The sequence below is a fragment of the Telopea speciosissima genome, chromosome 1, assembly GCF_018873765.1.
Source record: "Telopea speciosissima isolate NSW1024214 ecotype Mountain lineage chromosome 1, Tspe_v1, whole genome shotgun sequence".
Taxonomy (NCBI): domain Eukaryota; kingdom Viridiplantae; phylum Streptophyta; class Magnoliopsida; order Proteales; family Proteaceae; genus Telopea; species Telopea speciosissima.
This window is the reverse complement of record NC_057916.1, coordinates 34626476-34649119: the sequence shown is the minus strand read 5'-3', so window position 1 is coordinate 34649119 and position 22644 is coordinate 34626476. Positions and strand designations below refer to the sequence as shown.

Below are 22644 nucleotides of genomic sequence, written 5' to 3'. Positions count from 1 at the left end.
AGTACTATAAATTTGTTTCAACATTCTTTTTTTATATTTATATTTGCAAAAGGAATAATTTGTTATCACCAAAGTGGTGAACTAAAAAATTGTAATCTTTTTTTAATTGTCCTTTGTCTTATTCTCAAAAGTTATTTAATGCAGATGTAAAAAAAGTTTTCAAAAAATTGAAAGTTATTTAATACAGATTTTATGTTAAATTATAAGATCTATCTTCATTAGGAGAAAAAAAACAAATGATATATTAAAAGGACAAAAAAAAAGTAAGATTACAATATTGTTGTAATCAACCTTGGTTACAACAAGAGTTCTCCATTTGTAAAATTCACGCATTCCCCTCTTAATATATACCATTTGTGTTCATGTATGTGCATATGTGTGAATTAAATATTAGTGATTTCAATACAATGCATGCAAGCAACTTAATTCAATAGGTTATATTCATCCTTATGTATTACATGTGATTGTTCCTAGTAATGTTTACATTTGCGCATATACAATAGAGTAGCCATATGTGTATGGTGTTGAGACATTGCATGTCTAAGGTTGTTTTAATTTGGTGATTCCTCACTTATGTTAAATTTAAAGGTGAAAATGTTTATTCTTATTGGTATTTCTAAACTTACTTTTAGCTTCATAGTGTGCATGATGTTTTGTGTGCAATGGTTCCTTGGTTGGTCAAGTCACCTTTGTGAGCTTGGTCTTTCGATATACAACATCAAGTGATATACTCAAAAGGAGATTAAAAAATAAAAAAAAAAAACCTTAAGTAAGCCTATCCAAGGTAACAATTGACAACTCAATTGACATCATTAGCCTTATATAAGTCCAAGCTATTTGAGATGTTTCACAAACAATGGGCTAAGAACTGCAGAAGTTTACTTATCAAGAACCATTTATTAGAAAACATCTTCGGAGTTAGGATTTTTCATATTGTAATTTGTATGTCTTTTGTGAAACCCTATGTAAGGCGATTCCCACATTTGAACACTTAGGACAACTAACCTAAAATACCTAATATGTACCCTACTGGCATAGATTGACTTTGGTTCTTTTGGTATTTTGCCTTGGGATGACCTTAACATGTTTAAGTTGTTTTTGACTCAAAAGAAATGCTTGTATTAGTTAATATTAAAGAAGTAAAAATCCTACCTTTACATAACCCTTTTTGGACTATTGATCGAAGCAATCAGCCGACTCGCTGTGTGTCCCATGAGCTCAAGGGTCCACCAGTCTGATCAACCAGACAACAGGTTCCTACCGGTCAAAAGGACTCCAGAGCTCCTTGTTGATCTTCACTTGTTGTATTCTGACAACTGAACTTTTGTAAACACTCTTCAAAATGTGTTGTTGTTAGAGATTGGAGAATCTCTTCATTGTTGTTAGGTTGTTAGTGGTGAGCCTAGTAAAACCACTAAGTTGGAATGTGAGCCTTAAACATTTTGGTTACTACTGAACTAAGTAAAAACATTGTAAGTGAGTTTGAGTTATAGAGACAGCCAATTGTGGTATCACTTGAGACTAGACATAGGCAAGTTGCCGAACCATTATAAATCCCTTGTGCATTGTTCTCTCTCTCTCTTAAAATTATATTTGATACTAACTCATTCACACCCACACAACTTGGGTCACTTAGTTGCTCTGGGTATTCAAGAATTCATTTGACAAGATTTTTATTTGTAACCAATTCACTTCCTCCCCTTACCTTTGGGTTGTCTCGATCCTAGTTTATGGGTCAGTATTAGACCTCATATTATAGAGAATTAAAGTGGGATGGATAAAATGGAGAAGCGTATCCAGAGTGATGTGCAATCGATGTATCCCTTTAACGCTTAAAGGAAACTTCTATAGGACTGTGGTACAACCGGCTATGAAGTATGGGGTAGAATGTTGGACAATTAAGAGTGTCATATTGAGAAGCTATGTGTAGCAGAGATGAGGATGTTAAGATGGATGTACAAAAAAAATGAGAAAGGATAAAGTAAGGAATGCGCATATTAGAGCTGACTTGGGAGTCGCCTCGATCAACGACAAGCTCCGAGAGAGTCGCTTGAGGTGGTATGGTGATGTTCAACGGAGGTCTAGAGACGCCCTAGTAAAGAGGAGAGATATGACCTTGATTGAAGGAGATAAAAGAGCGAGGGGTAGACTTAAAATGACTAGAGGGGAAGTTATGAGGAAGAACATGCACAGTCTAGGTCTTGTACTAAGTATGACCTCAAATAGAGCCTATTGGAGGGTTAGAATCCATGTAGTAGATCCCATTTAGCTGAGATTCTCTTGACTTGTTGGGTTGTGCCTCTTTCATCTTACTTTCGTCTTTCATCATTTTTTTTTACCTTTAAGTTTCCATCTTTTATTTTTCTTTTTTTATTTTTTTATTTCTCATCCCTCTTTTCCCCATCTCTTCATTACATTTTTTTGTTTAGACCTCAGTTTCTCTTACGTTGTTTTGATTGGATCCATATAGCCAACTCCATTAAGTTAGAATAAGACTGAGTTTGTTGTTGTTGTATATAGTCATGTTGGATATAATGATTATCAAAGTTTTCTTTTTCGGTTTATAAATTTTCACTTCCCTTCCCTTAAAGAACTATATATATGTACTAGCATTGCCGGGTTAACGAAAAACTCGTTTTCACGTGTGCAAACAAATGCAACTTTTCACCTACCAACAACCTATTCTTATGGCCATTCTCTACAACTTTGGTACATCTTTGCTACTTCAACAACTACGCATAAGGCCATAAGGTTCATAGGCTGGGTTAATAGTCCCATGTTTTTGGAGATAGATTTCATTTTTTTGTAGATCAAGATTTAATCTTTATCAAGAAAAAGAAAAACTTAATATTTTAGGATCCATAATAAGATTATCTTATTGGGTAACCTAATTTTGTCACAAAATGATGTGACTTTCGATTATTGGATGAACATTAGACATTCTAAAATAGATCACTTGTGAAGTTTCAGACTCATTCCAATTATATATTCCCTTGTATATTAGCATGCATCCCATTTATATACATGCATGCTTATGGTGCTTCGATTATTATTATGCACTTTCCCAAGGTCTTGAAATTTTCTAACCCTAATTTTCCACTTGGCAAAATTCTATATAGTCTAAAACTTGACATGTGAGCTACAAACATAAGGAACTGCCATTCCACAAAATTTGAACTCCATACCAATTGTCACATGGCAAATTTCAGGTTGCCTAGGTATGATAGATTTTTAGGCCGACCAGATAAGGTTATCTAACAGAATCAACCACTAAATAGTTCAAAGACTAAAAGACTTGATGGTTTGGACCGAGTTTTCAGATACCCATGATCTCTCTTCAGTCATTGTAAAGTTTAGATGGGACTCCTAGACCTTGAAAAACCTTCATCATAGTAGTGGGTGAAGGAAAGCTTTCCCCATGGTTTTGATTTGAATCATCATTGAATCGGTTGAACTCGGTCAAAATCTATTCGACTCGGCTTAACTCAGTCCAACCCAATATATAATTGGGGGTTATCGAAGGATTTTAATCCTCCCCAATTCCCTAAACGGTGCAATGCAGCAGTTTGGGATGGAGATGCCGACATGTGGCAGCTCAGACATCCAACGGTCCGAGCTCATTGATTTTTGATTTTTTTTCTCTTGAGCTCGGCACTGTTGGATGTTCGAACTGCTACGTGTCGGCATCTCCACCCTGAACTGTTGCACTACATAGTTGTAGAGAATTGAAGAGGATTATTTTCCGTTATGGAATCTGAGTCGTATCGCTGAATTCAGCCGATTCCGATCTGATTTTTAAAACAGTATTCCGACGGCTCAAGGCATGCCATCAAGAAACCTCCAACATTTACGGTTACTTATAACTACTTAATTAATTAAATCCTTTCCATGAAAGCGTCCTTAAAAATTAACTGCCAAAATAATAATCCTATATGTGACTTTTTTAATACCTAATACGTCCCTCAGACATTCCTTTTATTTTAAAAAATGCTTCTCATAAGAGTAAGGTGTCAATTTCACCAAAATTAAATCTAATCGTTTAAATTGGAACCAGTTAATTGCTTATAGTTCAGGTTTGATTTTACGTATTGTTAAAGCAAATTAAATTGGTTCAGTTTTGGATTGAACCAGTAAACTTTTACGATTTCTAAAATGATAAATCAAACCGATTAAACCAATTATAAACCGTATATAAAAATCAATAACAAATTGAAATGAACCGGTTAAGTTTTTATAATCGGAAATTGGGAACTCGAAACCAATTAATAATCTGTTCGATTTTGGCTTCTGTGAGTTACAATATGAACCAAACCGAACCATTGAGATCATAAACGAACTGATTAGACCCTTAGAGGAGGATTCTTCGGGTTGTCAACCGACCCGGACGGCGCCCAAAGCCACAAACATGAGGACGATTTAAAATGCTCGTGATCGAGTTGGTGGGGGATGGAGATGGTGGGGTCCATTGTTATTTTGTTCATTCAGGTCAGGTCGGTCCGGGTCGAATCGGTAGGCACGAAACTGACAAAAATTGCCAATTTAAAAATTTTTATACAGAGAAGAGAATCTGAAATAGTATAATAATAATGAAGGATTAAAATAACTACCAAATTAACCATACAAGGAAGGCTCGAAGCTCCTGCAATTGTTTGTTTGCTTCTTTGAACTTTAAAGTTTAAATCCCTCGCCACTACTTTTTCTTTTTTTAATCTCAAATTCTTTTGCCGCTCTTTCTCTCTTTCCTCCTGCAAATATGATACGACAGCTTCTTCGATGGTTCGATTTCGTCTTGTCTCTGAAAATGTAGAATTTCGGGCAATTCTTTCCTTCTCTCTTCGATAGAGATAGAGAGAGAGAGCTGGAGATCTCGTTACTCCAACTGTAGGTATTATGTTTGTTTGCCTTTTATTCTGTGAATCTATTGCTGATATGTTTACTTCGTCTTTCTTCCTCTTTCATGCTAAATTTTATTTTATTCCCTGTTTTTAAGCTTGAACTTGAACTCTCATCACTTCCTTTTGCTATTTTCAATTTCCTGAAGAGTTTCAGAGGTTCATTAACTGTTGAAGGTATTTCCTTATTCAATAGTTTAACTGAGTGTCTTTATTTTTCTTTCTCTTTCTTCCTCTGGTCGTGGAGCTCTGTTTTTTTTATGAATTTCATGGATTCTCGCGCAAGGATATGCATTTTTACTGTATGATCATCTCTTTTCCCTTTTGTTTTATCATTTGTGAAGATGTTTCCGTTTTTTAAGAAATTTTCCCGAGTTCTCGATGGTTTACTCCGTGATTCTGGTGCCTTTTACACCCTTTATTTTGGACCAGCGAGTAAACATTTTTATCCTAAGGTATCCTTTCAGAGTTCCTTTTTACACAATTTATTTAATTTTTGGGGGACGATTCCTGTCGTTCATCTCTCACAGAATTATCCGTTTTTTTTTATATATATATATTTTTTAAAATTAGGGTTTCTTAGTTCCTGAACTTGTTAGTACTGTAGTACATTCAGTCCTCTAAATGGTAAACTTGTTGCAGGTTCATATATATATATATATAACAGAAGTCATCTTGTTTCTTTTTGTTGCAATTTGTGCTGTTATTTTCTTGGACGTCTCTTTGGTTTGAGTATGTTGCATTTCATCTTTCCGGCTTTTTATGTTTATTTTCATGTCATGCTGCACTGTATTCACGATTTTCCTAAGAGTTGCATATATGGCCTATGGAGATATCTCCCTATAACAGAAGAGTGACCTTATTGTTCTCTCTTTGCAAAATGGAGCATTTTCCCGTGAATTTTCTTATCATTTTTATGGTTCAACCTTCTAGCTTTCGCATTTCTTTATATGTTATAGTGTATGTTGTACTTTATTTTTCAAATATGTTATGCTAGGTTCATAGATCTTTGAAGATATCAAGGAAGAAGAAGTACTTGACCAAAGATGGAGGAGTACGAAGTATTAGAGCAGATTGGGAAAGGGGCTTTTGGTTCTGCTCTTCTTGTGAGGCATAAAATTGAAATGAAAAAGTGAGGAATGCAATGCAGCATATTCGTATCGTTCTCCATGTCTATAAATTTTGTGAATACTACTAAACTATATAATTTGAAACTGGTAATTATTGTTTAAAATTTTTGTGTTTTACCAATTAATTTGATGTTTGGTTCTTTTTTTCCCCTGGTTTTTGTTAAGATATGTCCTGAAGAAGATTCGACTTGCCCGCCAGACAGACAGATCCCGCAGATCTGCACTCCAGGAGGTTGGTGTCGTGTACTTGTCCCGTTGTCTGGCTCCTTGGACCATTTTCTTTTTGCTCAAAGGCTGAATCAATAGAAATCTTGTGGTCATTGGTCACCAGTCAAGTTTTTCCCCTTTGTTTTTGAGAGATAATTCTGAAATCTTCTTGTTGGTTTGGAAGGAGATTGTTCCAATTGATGAACTTTTGGTTCTGAGGATAACCAAAACTGTGATACATGGCTACTTCATGTTAGAAACAAAACAAAGTATGATTCAAAGATCTGCTGGTACTAATCTATTAGAGTAAGTGAGTAACAGTTGAGTAATCTGTAACGTAAACTGGGTGTCTTGGTGCTCTTGGGCCTTTTGGTTTAATCTTGTTTTGGTTGGGCTTGTTTAGTCCTTTCATAGGACAGTGCCTTGCCTTTTTGTTTTCTAGCTTTCATTTGTTGTTGCTAGTTTCTAGTGTGCTCCCCTTGTTTCTTCCTTTTCCCTTCGGGTTTTAATATATTATTTCAACAACATAGCCTTATCCCAACTAAATGAGCCGGCTAAGGGTTTTAATATATTATTTGTTCACCCAAAAGAAATCTGTGATGTAAACTATGTAACAGTATAAGCACAGAGAAAACCAAGACCAAGAGGGAGGAGAAGAGAGAAGGGGACTGGAGATAGAAGAGATCGAACTGTCCAGTCCCCTCTCACAACCCTTTATTTATACGTGAAATCAGATTACAACTTAAGACTCCGAATCTTACTAGGAATCACTCCTAATCCTACTAGGAATTACAAGAAATAGAAAATACCAGGATTCAAAATAGAACTAGGACTAGGACTAGGACTAACTATTACACAATTACAACCATATTGTGAGACACTTAGGAGTTAGGTATCTTGATTAGGGCTAGGAGTACACTAATCGAGATACAGTAACCCTAGGAGCTTGATAGACACATCTTCAACAAACTATAAACTATGAAGTTATCAGTTTGGCTAAAGCATGTTGCAGATGACAGAACTCTCATTAAGGGTATACTTCACCCCGGTGGGATGTGGATATCATCTAGTGCTGAAGGGTATCTGGCAATCTTATTCCAGGGTTCAATGGGTGAAGCTAAGAAAATTGTAATATACCGGTAAATCTTGTTAGTGGGGAGAGATAACAAATGTTTTTGTTCCTCTGGCCTGAGAAAGTCCACTCTTCATGTCAAAAAGGAGGATTAAATGCAGAATCACCCCCCCCCTTTGATTCATTTCTTAATGAAAGCCAAAAGCCACACATCAAAATAGAGAAGTGCAAAGAAGTAAGGCAAACTTGAGTAAAATATTGCTTCTGAATCCTATAGGGACAGCTTCCAAGAATTCCTACTTGTTTACAACTTGGATTTTTCTTTCTTGATATGATATGAGTTTGGATGTCAGAAGAATATGATGCTTGTCTGGTACATCTAGCCATATGCTTGGCTTTTAAGTGCTGACTGGTTTCCTGGTAATGTAGATGGAGCTTATTTCCAAAGTACAAAACCCATTTATTGTTGAATACAAAGATTCTTGGGTAGAGAAGGTTAGTCTATTTTCTTCTACAAAACTTTCTTTTAATATAGTAGTTTACATTTTTTCTATGCTAGTAAGTAGTATCTGTTACCAAATTTCTGTTGTGTTTTGATCAGTGAAATAGGGTAAATATCTACTCTCTCTATTGCCTTTTAATGATGGTGTTGTTCATGATATTTTCTTCCTTGTGTCTTGAAGGGTTTTTATTTCCTGTGAAGATGTTTCTCAGACTTTTTCAAATTGTGAAATTCATGGGATCTTTGGATGCTGCTTCTTGTATGCACTATGAATTTATCTAATTTCTTCTTTTATATTGTGTATGATATTTTGTCGGAGGTATTTTGATTGCCACTGGTGGGCATGTGTTTGAAATTGATCCCATGTTGCAGCATTTTATCTTGTCAAGGTTAAAACAAGTAAATGGTTACTTTTCAAAAACAGAGAGTGTTTTGGTGGCTTAATAGACATTAGACAATATATTCTCTGCCAATATTTTTAATTTAAGGGTGTTAGATTTGGAACCTGATAATCTTGTCTGGTTGAGTCCTAGTGAGTTCAAATTTCAAAAATCCCTTTTGTTCTGTTGCTGAGTTGTTATTGGTCATATAGCTATCCTACTTATCTCTGCAATGTTTTAAAGTCGAAGAGGAAAGGATAGTTTTCTGTGGGCAGTATTTACAGGGGGGGGGGGGGGACCCTAAAGTGAGAAAAGTATTGGCCTTCTTATACTGTACAAGGATGATGCCTGAGGCTACACAATAAACCAGTATATACTTGCGAAAAGAGGTTGAACCAAACATGTCTAGTGTATTTTTTATTCCTGTAAACTCTCTACATGTCTCTGTTTGTACTCACTAAGCAGAAAACAATTGCACCACATCAAAGCAGCAAGAATAGAAGACCATGTCCTTTAGCTTCTCAAACTGTGCCTTGTTTCTTCCAAAATGTCACTAGTTGACTGATGCAGTTACATGCTGGGTAAGTTAGGAGTTGATTTATTTGTAATTTCATATATTTTTTATTCCTTTGATAGAGTCGTAGTGGTGGTGGTGGGGGGGGGGGGGGCTAGTAGAGAATTGGGAGAAATCTGAAAACGAACTCAGAGTTGCAAGGGGGAAGAGGGGTCACACACGCACAATCACACTTCACGCACACGTTTAGCACAATACAATCAATTTTCTATTCAATTCTGTCTATCTCGTTGAATACATGCAAGTACATAAAGAGAAAAGCAAAGACTCCTAATTAGACTCTGAAACTGAAAATAACTTGTAACCAAACTCTATCTATCTATCTCCTACGAATCCTACCCAAAGCAAACATCAGGAAATAAAAGACATTACATTAAACTAAACTACTTCCAACCCTTGTTGGACCAAAAACCCGGGCTGGTCTGGTTCTGTCTGGGTTTGGATTTCCAAACTCGGTCATGCTGGTCCAACTAGTCAAGTGCTACTGCATCACGTAGGAGATGGGTTGTGGTGTTTATTTCAAACTCTACTTCAGTTATGGAGTCTGCATAGGTTCGGTTTCTTGTTCACAAATCTTTAATAGATGCATTTAGTCCATCATTGGACAGATTAGTGGATTGCTTCACACTTGAGATAACGTCATTGGCTGCCAAGAGCTGTGATGCGCAAGTCAATCTCTCTCTCCTCTGAACTCCTCTCTCATTTCTGGTACAACCTATCTACACTCTCATCTTTATTCCATTAAACTTTGTTAGTATGTGTCATCTCCTTATTATCATCTTTCCCATTAAGTTTCAGAATCCCTTAGAGTTCCCTGTTCCAATGCTTATACTGGTTTGATGAGAGAGAGAGTTCAAACTCCCTCAGGTCACATCATTTCCACCTCAAATTCTGAGGTCTGAAACTCACTCTAGGGCCGACTAAAACTATCACACCCCAAACCACCCCCTAGGAGGTTTGAGCGGGTGACCCGGATATCCCACGATATCCGCCACTCCCCAAGGATCCAGAAACAGTACTTACATGTCACAAACCACACAATGAGGGTAAAAGATAATAAATGAATATCAGAGTGCAACGGAAGATCGAACTACCTATAGATGATTTATATTATTTATAATAAAATCCCAAATACCTATGTTATACCATATACATATCCATTTATGTTCAAAAAGTACATTGTCATGGTAATTACACTTCTTGAAAGAGAGAAATTCAAATAATAACAAAATTTCCGTAGATCAACAACATGAGGAAGATCTATAGTCCATCAACAGCTCCATCGTCCATTGGCAAACCAGTACCTGCAAAATCACCTAAAAGAGAATATACAAGAGTGTGAGCTCCACCGAGCTCGTGAATGAAATATAAACCATGCGTGCACATGCAAGCACAACCATGAGCCTATATGAATGATATTCATTGTTATTATTAAGCCACCTAACGGACAAAACTAAGGCAGATATAGTGCTACTACAATCCCCAATACATGTATCCTTGGTGCAGGCCTCTAACCCCTTCCCGCGATACACCCATTGAGTTGTTGGAGAAAACCAGTCGACTCCAGCATCCCTTTCCAAGGTCAGCCTGACCGGCCTTCTAGGTTACCATTGAGTTACCACTAGCCCTATTAACTGATGGGCCAACAGACATCACCTGTCCTAGTGACCCGATGAGTCGACTGACCGAGCAATGCCCTTGAGGACATTGGCCTCACACTTTTGTGGTATCCAACACCTAAACCCCTTTTGGCAAGGGTTCGTAGCACGGGTGATGATTATCTAGCCATATGCATTCTATATGACATAGCATGAGTCGGGTGGTGCCCTACATCCTATTCTACGGGCCACCACTAGCCTCATTTCCAAGCCGGCTACGGCATCTAGACTAACAGTTTTAATGATATCGTACAAGTCGGGTGGTGTCAACCGCATCCCATTCTACGGGCTACCACCGGCCTCGTTTCTATTTAGGCTAACAATTTATATGCAAGCATTCCATCAACAGTTCTCAACATAATTCCAATAAGAATATGAGAATATAAATATAAAGACAGAAAAGTAAATTGTTATTGTTATCATAACTCATTAGTTATGTTACATCTACATGTATGGTGTAATTCCTCTCCCCTTGGCTATGCTCCACTTGCTCGAAGGATTGCCGGTTCCCAAAAGCACCTTGATATGTGTCGTCGGGCAAATAGTTAAAACCTATGGTAAATAAATTAGGATTTTATATTAATACACATTAAATTACCCTAGGAGACTAGGGGTAACCATGGTTTAGCTCCCAAACCAGGGCCAGACTCAAAACAGATAGGACAGCAGCAGTGGTCGATTGGTATTGGTCCATCCAATGGACCAGTAGGGCTGCAGTGGCTAAAATAAGAAAGGAGTTTATGGTTTCAGACCAAAAGGGGCCTAGGTATTATTCTAAGTAAGCTCAGATGTTAAAATCATGTTTTTCAATCATGGTTTGTACTGGTTGATTGGACTGGTCCATCCAATGGACTAGTGGCAATCAACCCATTGCTCAAAATGCAAGGACAGGGCTGAAATAGCCTGGTCTTCAATATGGATCACACATTGGTCTCCAACAAGGTGTTCCAGACCCTGGGGTAGGTCTGAGGCAACACAGGTTCCAGTTTCCTGTAGTGGTCGATTGGTATTGGTCCATCCAATGGACCAGTGCAAGTACAACTCGAAATTCGTAAGAGCCCGCACTGTTTTGGCTTGGATCTTTGGATCAATGGCTTGCATGAATGATCAGGAGGCATTGTTGGGTTCCATGCATGATAAACAACACATCCATGGTGAAAAATCAAGCATGCATGGGGTTTTTGGAATATTTGGCTTGCTTGGCCACATGCATGGCTTTGTACACTTGGATTTGCAGATTTTCAGATAAGGAGGAGTCTCATCAACTCCAAGTCAGCACTGCAGTGTGCACATGGTTAAGGAAACTATATGTTAACAAGGGAAATCATACCATACACCATAGAATCATGTTCTAGGCTTAACATAGGCATTAGGATCAGCCATCTAAGGCTGGGAATGGCTGTTACAGCATGTATTTATCATAAGAAAGGTAGATGGAAGGTCAGACATGGCAGATCCATACATGCATGTAAGGTTCCTAGCTCCTAAGCTAGCAATACATAGTTATTATAGTAGAAAACATGAGATGAATCAAGGATTGATCATGGCTATAGCCATAGAAAAGGCTAGGAATCAGTATAGAACTACTGGGTTTGAGATTACCTTGTTGAATCCAAGCACAAGGGGGGTTCCAAGCCTCTTCCCCTTCCTCTTCCTCTTCTTCTTTCTCTCCTTCTCCCTCTCCAACGAAATGAATAGGAGAGGGCTTCTATTTTTGAGTTGGCTTATATACAGGCTTGCCTTAGGGTCTGTTTGGCTAGAAACCATTTTGCCCAAAAACACATTCTAAGGTTCCTTTTAAATGCACATGGGCTATTAGGTGGGTCCCACATGGCCACATTGTCGGGACAATATTCTTACGAGTCCATCTAAGCACGGGGAGGTGATTCGGGGTGCGAGACATTGGGCCCCACACATCTGAAGTGAATTTCGTGTAGGACAGCGACCCTGTAGGGATGAACCAGTAGATGAATCCCTGCTGTTTTTGCATTTGGGCTCCACAGAGGCTTGTGCCATGGCTTGGGCATTGCCCATGCATAATTTTGATCAACATTCAGTGTTTTAAACATTTATAAGTAATTAAATTCCTAATTTAATTAAGTGGAAGCTTTACCTTAGGTTGTACATCAATTGGTGTACAGAACAGCAACACAAGGTTGGTGGTTGCCTCCGGACTGGTAGGTATGAAATCGTTGGATTTTCCCCTTAAAAAATGATCACCTGGTCAGTACACCATAGGTTGCTGGTGGGTAAGACTTTGGATCAATCGGGTTCCGGACCTACGTTCGGAGTTCGGGTCAGGGTTCGGGTACAGATGTAACAAAAACCCTAGAATTCGAGGCTCAAATTTTATCCCCATCATGAGATTTAAATCTGAACTAAGTCCTGGTGCTGATCTTTCCGCTAGACTTCGTTTCACACCATTGTTGTTGAATGCCACGTTATTAAATCCCTTGGTTGTGTGTAGCATTCAATCAATAGTTTTCAAGGCGGGAAGGCGACCATGGCGTTTTAGAGGGTAAAAAATCAAGGCGACACCGCCATGGCGACAAGGCGCCCAAGGTGTCCAAGGCGACCAAGGAGCCTGGACGCCACACCTTGGCGATGCATTGATAACTATGCATTCAATAGAGGTGTGAGCTGTGAATCCTTACCTGAGGTTTTGAGATCATTGGTTGCCCTCTTGACAGAGAACTCTCCTTTGATGGCAGATCTGGTTCTATTGCTGGGTAATAATTGTCATGAAGTTGAAGACAACCTCCTTTGAGGGCTTATTCTGCCTCTATTTGTATTTCTGAAAATACCCTCTCTTATGAATCACCTCTTTAGACTAATCCCCGATTGGTTCCATAATTTGTTATTATACCTCTAGGGCTTGATATTGTCTCTTAATTACAAATCTACCACTGCCATTGTTAGCTGTGCTATTTATCATCTGGGCGACCTATAATCGTGGTTATTGAACCCGAGGTTGCATCATTGACATTTGCGACATTATCCACAAGACATGGTGATCTTTCAATATGTAAGACTGAAATTGCAAAGGTCAGTGACTGAGAAGATGAGAAACCTATGGTGTCAAGGCGTTGCCAGCGCCTAGCCGGCAAAGCATTTCAGAAGGCCTAAGTAACCGGTCAGCTTTCTTGTTTAGGGCACCTAGAGCTAAAATGTGGGAAAGGGAGGAAAGGATGGAAATGGGGAAGAAGAAAACAAGGGAAATGATGGGAAAGTGGGGAAAATAGGGAAGAAGTCGAAAAGGGAAGTAACAACATGACAGTCATCTCTGCTACTGCTACCACAGGAAGAAAATGGGAGGAGGAGAAGGAAGGTGCCACCTGTCTACGCTTGAGGTGTCCAATTGATTTGTCTTTGCTTGTGGTGTTGAATCGATCTTGCAACTCATCTAGCTTCAAGGAAAGGAAGGGGATGAAGGCAGTGTCCTCTTTTCTCTCTTTCCTGTTTTTATACATAGACTTAATATGGTTAGAGGATAAAACTTTAAAATTTTACAGATAAATCCTCCCCCACCCCCCCTAAGCATAGTATATACACATAACACCCTCAAACTTACCATTTTACCCCAAACCCTCCCCTCCTCCCACTTTAGGCAGTATGTTTTAGTTGCTTAGGCATTGCCTAGGTGCCAAGGCGTCAAGGTACCTTGCGACCGCTTAGGTTTGCCTCGACACCATGACCAAGGTTTAAAATAGCGGTATCGGCTATACTATCAGAAGGGTGATTTTAAGAGACATCGTATCAGAGAGAGCAAGATGTGCAAAAGATATGTATGAAAATAGTCAAGAAACGTATGGAAATGCTTAGGATATATGCAAAATTCAGTTTTGAAGCATTAAACACTATACATAAGTAATATGTAAAATATATTATGTATGAGAAAGAGAAGAAAGTATGATGAGATAAGTGCATTCAATTTATTATACATAAAAGATGAGGTTTCTTATATGTACTAACTACTAATACCAAATTTCTTTTAGGTATCGTATCGGTACCTTAAAGATACAATACATATCGGTTAGTATCGGCGGATATGGAAGGATACTTAAAACCTTGACCATGAACCCTATGGAGGAGACTTTAGAAGATCTATAATTATGCCAGCTCCATATATATTTCTCACAAGACCTTTTTTCTATTCCAAAACTCCTAAATCCTAACGCCTTACATGAATATCTATATGGGAAAAGGTTGACCCTTCAAATTTCCTATCACCACCTATTTTTGTTGTATGGATTACTAGTTTTTTCATTCTGATGATTGGGTGGATAGAGTATCCTTTGGATTGGCTACTGTGAGTTAGTCCATCTCAACCATATGCCCACCGTGTATTGGATTCTTCCTCTTGCATTTTCAGTGGTCCAAATTCTTTCAAAACTTGATTTTCTGGTCAGTCTTATACCTGTATCTGGATGTTTAGCAAACTTCAATTGAACTAAAACTTGACGCATGAGTAGAGTTGCCATGGACATATCAATGTAGCTTGGGTGCCAACCAAACTGCCTTATGGTAGATATGGACACCAAGATAGGAGTTGTTTCCCTATTTTTTATCGTTAACTTTTGGGTGTCCTTAATGTTGTTAAAATACTTATTGGCCGCTTATAATTGTCCTTGCTTTGTAAGGAGAGATGAAATTTATAACTGAGTTATCATTATCCTTAAACCTATATAGAATCCAAGTCAGTTTTTTAGAAAGCAAAGGCCTGAGACAAGGTCTTTGGACCTCTAAATGCATAAGGTGAATGTCTCAAAACATTGGGTTCAAGTCTCAGAGACCTTGCTTTTTGTACATAGGAATTAAGAATAGTTCTTGTGGCATCATTACTGCAATACTGTTGTGTGCCTCTATGCAATCTAGTGCAAGATGACCAATCTGCACGTGTCCTTGTTTAGGGGACTGAGAAATACTATTTTCCTTTTGGTCACCTCAGCCATTAGAGCTCAAGTTGGACGTTGAACTCATTAATTCTCATTTTGTCTTTCATATTTCTTCAGAGGATCCAGATGACCTTATGTGAAATCTATGTTTGCACATATATCCCTCATCCTTAACAGAACATATAGAATAAAATTTTCATAGAACTTCCTTTCACTTGTTATTGATTATGAAATTTATGATGGATATGGCCTAATATTGGTCGGGGCAACGTTGATTACTTGCTACAGAGTTGTTACGTCTGCATTATCATAGGTTACTGTGAGGGAGGAGACATGTAAGTATCCATTTTTCGCAGTTACTTATTATTGAATTGTGGATCCACCTGAATGAAAATAGATCTTTGGGTTATTTTGTTTTCTTCCCCTTATGTTAACGTCTTTCAGGGCAGAAGCTATAAAACAAGCCAATGGTGTTCAATTCCCTGAAGAGGTTGTAAAATTAGTGTATACTTTTCTTCTGTGCTTCTCTACATGTTTCAGTTTTTAGTCTTGAGGCAACTATTATTCTGCAAGCTTCCTATCTCATACTTAAATATTTGAACTGTATACAGAAGCTTTGCAAGTGGCTGGTTCAACTCTTAATGGCACTTGATTACTTGCACACAAATCATATTCTTCACCGTGATGTGAAGGTCAGTGCCATTCCTCTTTGTAATGGATGATGGTTTCTGTTAGGTTTTCCCTACCTGGAATCTCTGAACCGGTTGTGCTGTTGTACTGATAGTGTTTGAAAATTTCTTCAGTGTTCAAATATATTCTTGACAAAACAGCAAGACATACGGCTAGGTATGTTAATCATGTAGTCTTTTCAATGTTTAATTCCTGAATAACATCCAATCTTGCTGAGCCATATATATTGTCTTTGACTGTAGGTGATTTTGGACTAGCTAAAATTTTGACTTCTGATGACCTTGCATCCTCTGTGAGTCACATGAATGAATTGGTTTCTCTTCTAAGTTTTTTTTTTTAAAGTTGATACTGTAATTACTAGGGCTTTCACATCATTTAGGTTGTGGGGACTCCCAGCTACATGTGCCCTGAGCTGCTTGCTGATATACCTTATGGTTCTAAGTCGGACATTTGGTCTTTAGGTAATCTGTCTTTAACACTTGTGTGGCTGTATTATACTTTCCACCTATTCAGATGGATATTTTAATGTATGTATTTATCCAGGATGCTGCATATATGAAATGACTGCTCACAAGCCTGCATTTAAAGCCTTTGTAAGTGTAGAGATCTTTGTGATTTCTTTTACTGATTAGTGGATTGCAGCGGATCTTGTTTGTTGAATGTATAATTTGTCTCTAGATCCTTATTTCCTTGTATTTACACTTTTTCTCTGCTGTGTTAGTGATCTACTGTGTCATTTGTTATGGCTTAGGCATCAACTCAACAAAGGACCATTTTTTAAAGTAGAATGTCTCAATAGAGTGTCAGTTCATTGGGGGGGGGGGGGGGAAAGAAATTGGGATTTATTCCATGCTACTATTGTGCTTGGGCAATTAATTTTATAGCTCTCTGAGCAGGATATGCAAGCGCTCATCAACAAAATAAATAAGTCCATAGTGGCTCCACTTCCAACCATGTATTCTGCTGCAATGTGAGTACTCATCCTCGCTTAGTATTTGTGTTGTTCAGCAATCTTGCAACAATTATAAATTTTGGAAACAGTCTTTTTGAGTGGATGTTTATTGAGATTGGTGTACGACTAGAGTAGATGTTATAAGATCTGGGATGTGTAGTTATTTCATGTTATTTGGGGATTTGGTTGTTATAATTATTGTTGTCAATATGTCACAAGAAACTCTTGCTTTGATTACTAATGAAGGATTCTTGTGTTTTTATCATTTTTATGTTCAGTCGGGGACTCATCAAAAGCATGCTGCGAAAAAATCCAGAACTCAGGCCAAGTGTATGTCCTGTAACCTTACGTACAATTACAGACGGTGCACATATAGATAATATCTGGATGTTAACTGTCCATATCATTGTATACATGTCTGTGGTTTTTTTTTTTTTTTGGGGTGGGGGGGGGGGGGAGGGGCTTTGGTAACCACCAGTTGCTTGATCTTCAAACATGACACATAGAAGCAGATATTAACCTGCTCAATTGTTTTCAGCTACCAATCCCTGGAGTATGTTTGATGTTCTTTTTCATCCTTAGCTCAATCATAGTTCGAGAACTCGCGAGATCTCGCCGAGTTTCTCGGTTTTTGGAAAAGCCTACACGAGACTGCCTACGAGTCTCAAAAGTGCAATATCTCGGCGAGATCTCGGATCTCGGTTGGATCTCGGTTTCGACCCATTATTTTAACCCACCTACCACTTAAATACTTTACCTAATTGGACAAAACTCGACATATCTCGGCGAGATCTCGGGTCCAGATCTCGGGTTGACCCAAATTTGAGGCTTCGAGTTGAAAAAAAAAAATGCACCAACTCGGCGAGATCTCGACTCGTCTAGGTTTTTCCAAGAGTTGAGTTGGTAACGAGACCCGAGTTTTAGTACCTTGAGCTCAATCAGCATTTCATATAAAAGTAATGATGTTAGCAATTTTCTACCAAAAAAAAAAAATGATGTTAGCAATAGCATCTTTACCCATGACAAACTTTAATTATTGGTGCCCCAAGTTTTGATATAATCAACATGTTCTAGTATCCCAAATTAGTTTTAAGCATTCATTGCTCAAGCATCATTAGGTCTCCTGGGCAGGATAGCAAAGACAGTGAGTCCTGGACACCTGCATGAATGTTGTCCATTTAGTTTCCCTGTTTTCGGCAGAAGACTTGTCAAGTTGAGTTACCCTGTTGTTAGCATATGCTTTTTATATCAAAATGTCCTTGGATTCATCCAAATTTTAGTTGGTCTGCTAAAGTAAAACATGGCTCAGATTTTTAGGTTTCATTCTCTTATTTTTCAGTTGTTATAGTTGTGCACTTGTTTCAACTTTGAGCTGTTCTCCATTATCTCAGGCGGCAGAGCTACTCAAGCATCCACACCTTCAGCCTCACGTTCTTAAGATCCATCAAAAATATAATAGTCCTAGACGCAATACTGTACCAGTCCACTGGACTGAATCCAATTATATGAAGAAAACAAGATTTTCTGAACCAGAAGATGTTCATCTTGTCAAGGATAGGGAGAACAGATATTCATTCAGCAATGAAAGGATCTTGAACCCAAATGTATCTGGTTCTGAGCGAGAGTCTCTTTGTTCTACTGAAGGAATACAGGAGTTCCCAAGTTATCTGAATGAAAAGCTAGCAGAATTATCAGTTGGAAGCACCCATGAAGAGATTGATGTCTACAAGCCAAAAACTGTAAAGACATCAAATGTGGCGAAGAACCCTGGAATGACTCCAGCTAAAGCTTCTGCAACACCAAAGAGAACCCAAATTCGTCCAAGTCATGAATCAGTGAGCTCATAATGAACAGATAATATTAGAACCACATGTCTTAGTTTTTAAATATTCCAATTTTTACAGCAATTACTTTCTCTGCACCAAGTATTTTCAAATTGACATAATTAAACTTGATTGGAGAATATAAAACCAATTGAGAAACACCGAGTATTCTCAAGAGGCTACAGAGTACAGACTACTTCCATGCCTGTTGTTAGAACTGTACATACTGTGGTAGACATGGAGGTTCAAGGTACATAGTGAATCCCACCTCACTCTTATTTTGGGTGAATACTGAGACATATGCTTAGTACTGTATTATCCATTATAATTATTCATGGGGTGATATAGAAGACAAAAAGAAATCCAATGCTTAGAGTGTCCACCCCAGTCCTTTAACTACTTTTTGGCATCAGATATCTGCTGAAGCTTATACAGTACATGTCACTCGAATGGTGATCAAGAATTGGGCCGCCATTGAGCAATATATCCGCGGCTGCTTCTAGTTAATTTGACTTATTAATTTTGTAGTTCAATCCTTTCAGTTCTTGATTGTTTCTTATTCTTTGTATATGCAGGTTCCTGTATCAAAAACTCCAGCAAATAAATCTGTTCAGCCAATACGTAGAGCCTCACTGGCTTTGCTTGCTAGAGCTTCACCCGTGGAATCCCCTCGCAGATCCAATGCTAGTCCCCTTGGGAAAATGAACTCTCCAGATGTCTCTGTAAATGCTCCTCGAATTGACAGGATTGCCGAGTTTCCCTTGACCTCATCTGAGGATCCCTTCTCTCCCTTCCGCAGAACTTTGTCCCGGTCCACATATGGCTCTGCCTCACCACATTTTGTTGACCGTTCCATCACCAAAGACAAGTGTACAGTTCAAATTCATGATAGAACGTTTGCAAGGCCAAGTTTCAGTGATGCATGGCATGGAATTCGACACAAAACTTATCAGTTGGGTGTGGAAGATGGAAGTGAATGCTCGGACAGGAACCCTACTGCTGGGCCATTGGGATGGACCTCACCTGACTATCAGCAGCGTCGGTTTGACACCTCGTCATACAAGCAACGAGCTGAGGCATTGGAAGGTTTGCTTGAATTCAGTGCACAGTTGTTGCAGCAAGAGAGGTTTGAAGAGCTTGGGGTTTTATTGAAGCCATTTGGGCCTGGGAAGGTTTCTCCTAGAGAGACTGCTATCTGGTTAACCAAGAGCTTCAAGGAGACTACTATGAGACAGGAAGATTAAGAAATTTATGGTCTCAAATGAAAATGAATTTAATCACTTGCTTCAAATTTGATAATCAGGTCATCAAGCAAATTGATTTCATTTTCCTGTTATCCTGAGCTTGAGTTTATTGGCTTCAACATAGCTTTGAAAATCCTACGCCATGGGAGACTGTACAATAGTTAGATTACCGTAGGCATGCATGAACATAAAAATACATGGGATTCATGCCAATACATGTATGACATGTAGAAACCTTTTTTGTTTCCTTGTAAATTCATCCCCCGAAAACAAGAAAATTGAATATTTTTACACTTCAAAATTAAGATTAATTAACCAAAAAACAAAGATATGTCAAAATCTAAACCTTTGCACCCCGAATCCATTTTCTAGGTTTTTGGCCTATTTTGACTGATCCAACTTGCCAATCTAAGTTTTAAAACCTTGTATTTAGGAAGATTTAAAGATAAGTCAAAATAGACAGATACATGGGCAGTTGGGCTCTTCAGTATTCCTTCAGCCCGGTCCAAAAGCGGACATTGTGTTAACCCGGCGAGGTTGCAGGTATGACTTGTCAGTTGTGAGCCACTGGACAAGAAATATGGAGTCATGAGAGGCCAGGAACTTCACCGTTGGCGTCATGTTCCTATTCTGGTCTCTTCGGATGCTGTGCCCGCGATAGAAAGAGCAATGGAAGCTGATGCAGAAATTGTTGAACCAGTCCAGCTCCATCCATAGCTCATATCTCATACGATTATCTATCTACTGTTCTTCTTCGACTGATCTTGATGGTCTCGATTCTATCTCGCCAGCCATTTAATGGAAACCCTAGGAACGTTGCCGGCGTTGGACCCACTCTACTGGCAATTATGGAGTCTCTAGAGGTTCGGAGCTCCATCGATCTCTCCTTCCACTTTCTCCAAAGCACTACTCACGATCATAGTAGCGGGATTCGTAAGTTAATTCTCTCCTCTCTGGTATACTAGTCTGTGTGTTACTTAGTTCAAAGTATTTCCGACATTATTATTGATTACCGGTTACTTGTCTGAACGAATGAACCTCTCTTCCGATGGAATTCATTTTAGGGTCACGAATTATATCAGTAGTTGAAGTACAATAGATTAATGAAATCTTTGGATTTTCGAGTTTCATTGTCAAAGTATGATTGCTTCCAATAAATTTTAATCTTTAACCTTGATATCCTGCCACATTTTGTAGATGTTAACCTGCTGGAAAACTCCAACTTTGCACTAATTCTTGGCCAGGCAGTCAAACATGCCGCCTTTTCACTTGTATCTTCACCCGAAAACCTCTAATCCGAGTGTTCCTCCATGGACTGTACATAAAGATCTGGTGACAATTACTTTTGGCATCCTTTTACTCTCTTCACATCTTAAAGAGTAATCTCAATACCATAAATACCTTCACCTGCGATGCATTGCTGGCTTACTAGTTTCAGTTGTGAATCATAATTATATTTTTTGTATGGACATTGAATTGCTTTTGGCTGTTTCTTGAATTTATAGGCTATTGAAAGTGGTTTCTGGACTAAATTTCAATCTGAACTCAATATTTTGTCATAAGTTATTTATCTTATAGCACAAATACTATTAACGCATTATGATTTAAACCAATTTCTCTATGCTTCTAGCTTTAGTCGGATCTATGTCAATCAGCCAGCAAATTAATACTCTGTTTTTTTATTCATGAAATTCCAGGACATTGGCTTTGGAAGTGATGTTCCTCTGAAGAATCTGGATGGAAGTGTGTCATATTTTGTATTGGAACTGAAATACATACAGCATCCAAGTTTAGAACTCACTTGTTGCGGGTCAAACCATGGGGGTGGAGGCAGTCACATTGAAGAGGAAAAGATTGAATGAGTTTCAGGATAATGAAGTTAAGAATCTAGGAACCAGTTTTAAGGAGCTAGGATTATGCATGATGGAATTTGGGCTCTGCTCAGAATAGGTATGCGACAAGGCCCTCGGTGGTCAAGAGCTAGAGCATCGTGAAAGGGTGTCTTGTACACTATCACTTGATTCTGGATATACCTTATTCTAAAAGAAAGTAAAACAAAGGATAGAGTAAAGGATGAGTTAAGCATCAGTTCAACTTAACTGTGGAGCAAGAACAGCAGATAAATGAACAAAAAGAGCAGAAAACCTGACCTCCTAAGGAAATGAAAGATCCTGCAAAACTCTTTCGAACTTGTGGCAGCAGTGCCATTATGATTATGACATTTTCACTGTTTTAACATCTCTAATCTTTCTTTCTCAATGCCAATCACATTTAATTGAGCTAGTGCGGCCTCCCCACTAGGGGCACACATATTTGCAAATATACGACCCAACAAGAATAACTTCATACTAGTATTGCAAGTTGCATTGTTCAGGTTGGTGAATCAGCTGATATCTTATCAAAAGGAGAAGCTTTTAACTCTTCACTCTGTGTGCAAGCCAATAAAATAAGATAATTTGAGGAAAGAAACCTTTGTTGTTTTATGCAAAATGCATGGAGCACAACTTTCACCATTCTGGGTACCTTACTGAAAATTTAAGATCAAATGGGCAAAGTTCTGATTCTTATGGTGAAGAAATCCATTTTGCTGGGCAGGAATAACATAAACTATGTCAACAGATCCAC

General features: G+C 38.3%; 1 protein-coding gene and 1 pseudogene across 2 annotated transcripts; both read left to right on the top strand.

Annotated features, from left to right (window-relative positions):
• Positions 1-4826: 4826 nt before the first annotated feature.
• On the top strand, positions 4827-20109 carry LOC122638653 (serine/threonine-protein kinase Nek2). 2 transcript variants are annotated; one of them, XM_043831513.1, is made up of 15 exons: positions 4827-4885; positions 5890-6024; positions 6188-6254; positions 7731-7796; positions 15599-15645; positions 15755-15800; positions 15922-16002; positions 16114-16156; positions 16243-16292; positions 16380-16461; positions 16544-16593; positions 16897-16970; positions 17231-17282; positions 18344-18787; positions 19351-20109. In XM_043831513.1, exons 2-15 carry the CDS (start codon positions 5939-5941, stop codon positions 20017-20019), a joined length of 1857 nt encoding a protein of 618 aa, XP_043687448.1. In that variant the 5' UTR covers positions 4827-4885; positions 5890-5938; the 3' UTR covers positions 20020-20109. The 2 variants fall into 2 exon arrangements, with proteins under 2 accessions (XP_043687448.1, XP_043687443.1); XM_043831508.1 differs by having other exon boundaries at positions 5877-6024.
• Positions 20110-21687: 1578 nt separating this feature from the next.
• Positions 21688-22550, top strand: LOC122648742 (annotated as a pseudogene).
• The last annotated feature ends 94 nt before the right edge of the window (positions 22551-22644 follow it).

Bases quoted from the DNA above. Each gene is read 5' to 3' on its own strand.
- LOC122638653 (XM_043831513.1), top strand. From the start codon at position 5,939: ATGGAGGAGTACGAAGTATTAGAGCAGATTGGGAAAGGGGCTTTTGGT. The intron at 7,797-15,598 runs GTTAGTCTATTT...TACTTGCTACAG, and splicing joins AAGATTCTTGGGTAGAGAAG to AGTTGTTACGTCTGCATTAT. The intron at 17,283-18,343 runs GTATGTCCTGTA...CCATTATCTCAG, and splicing joins ATCCAGAACTCAGGCCAAGT to GCGGCAGAGCTACTCAAGCA.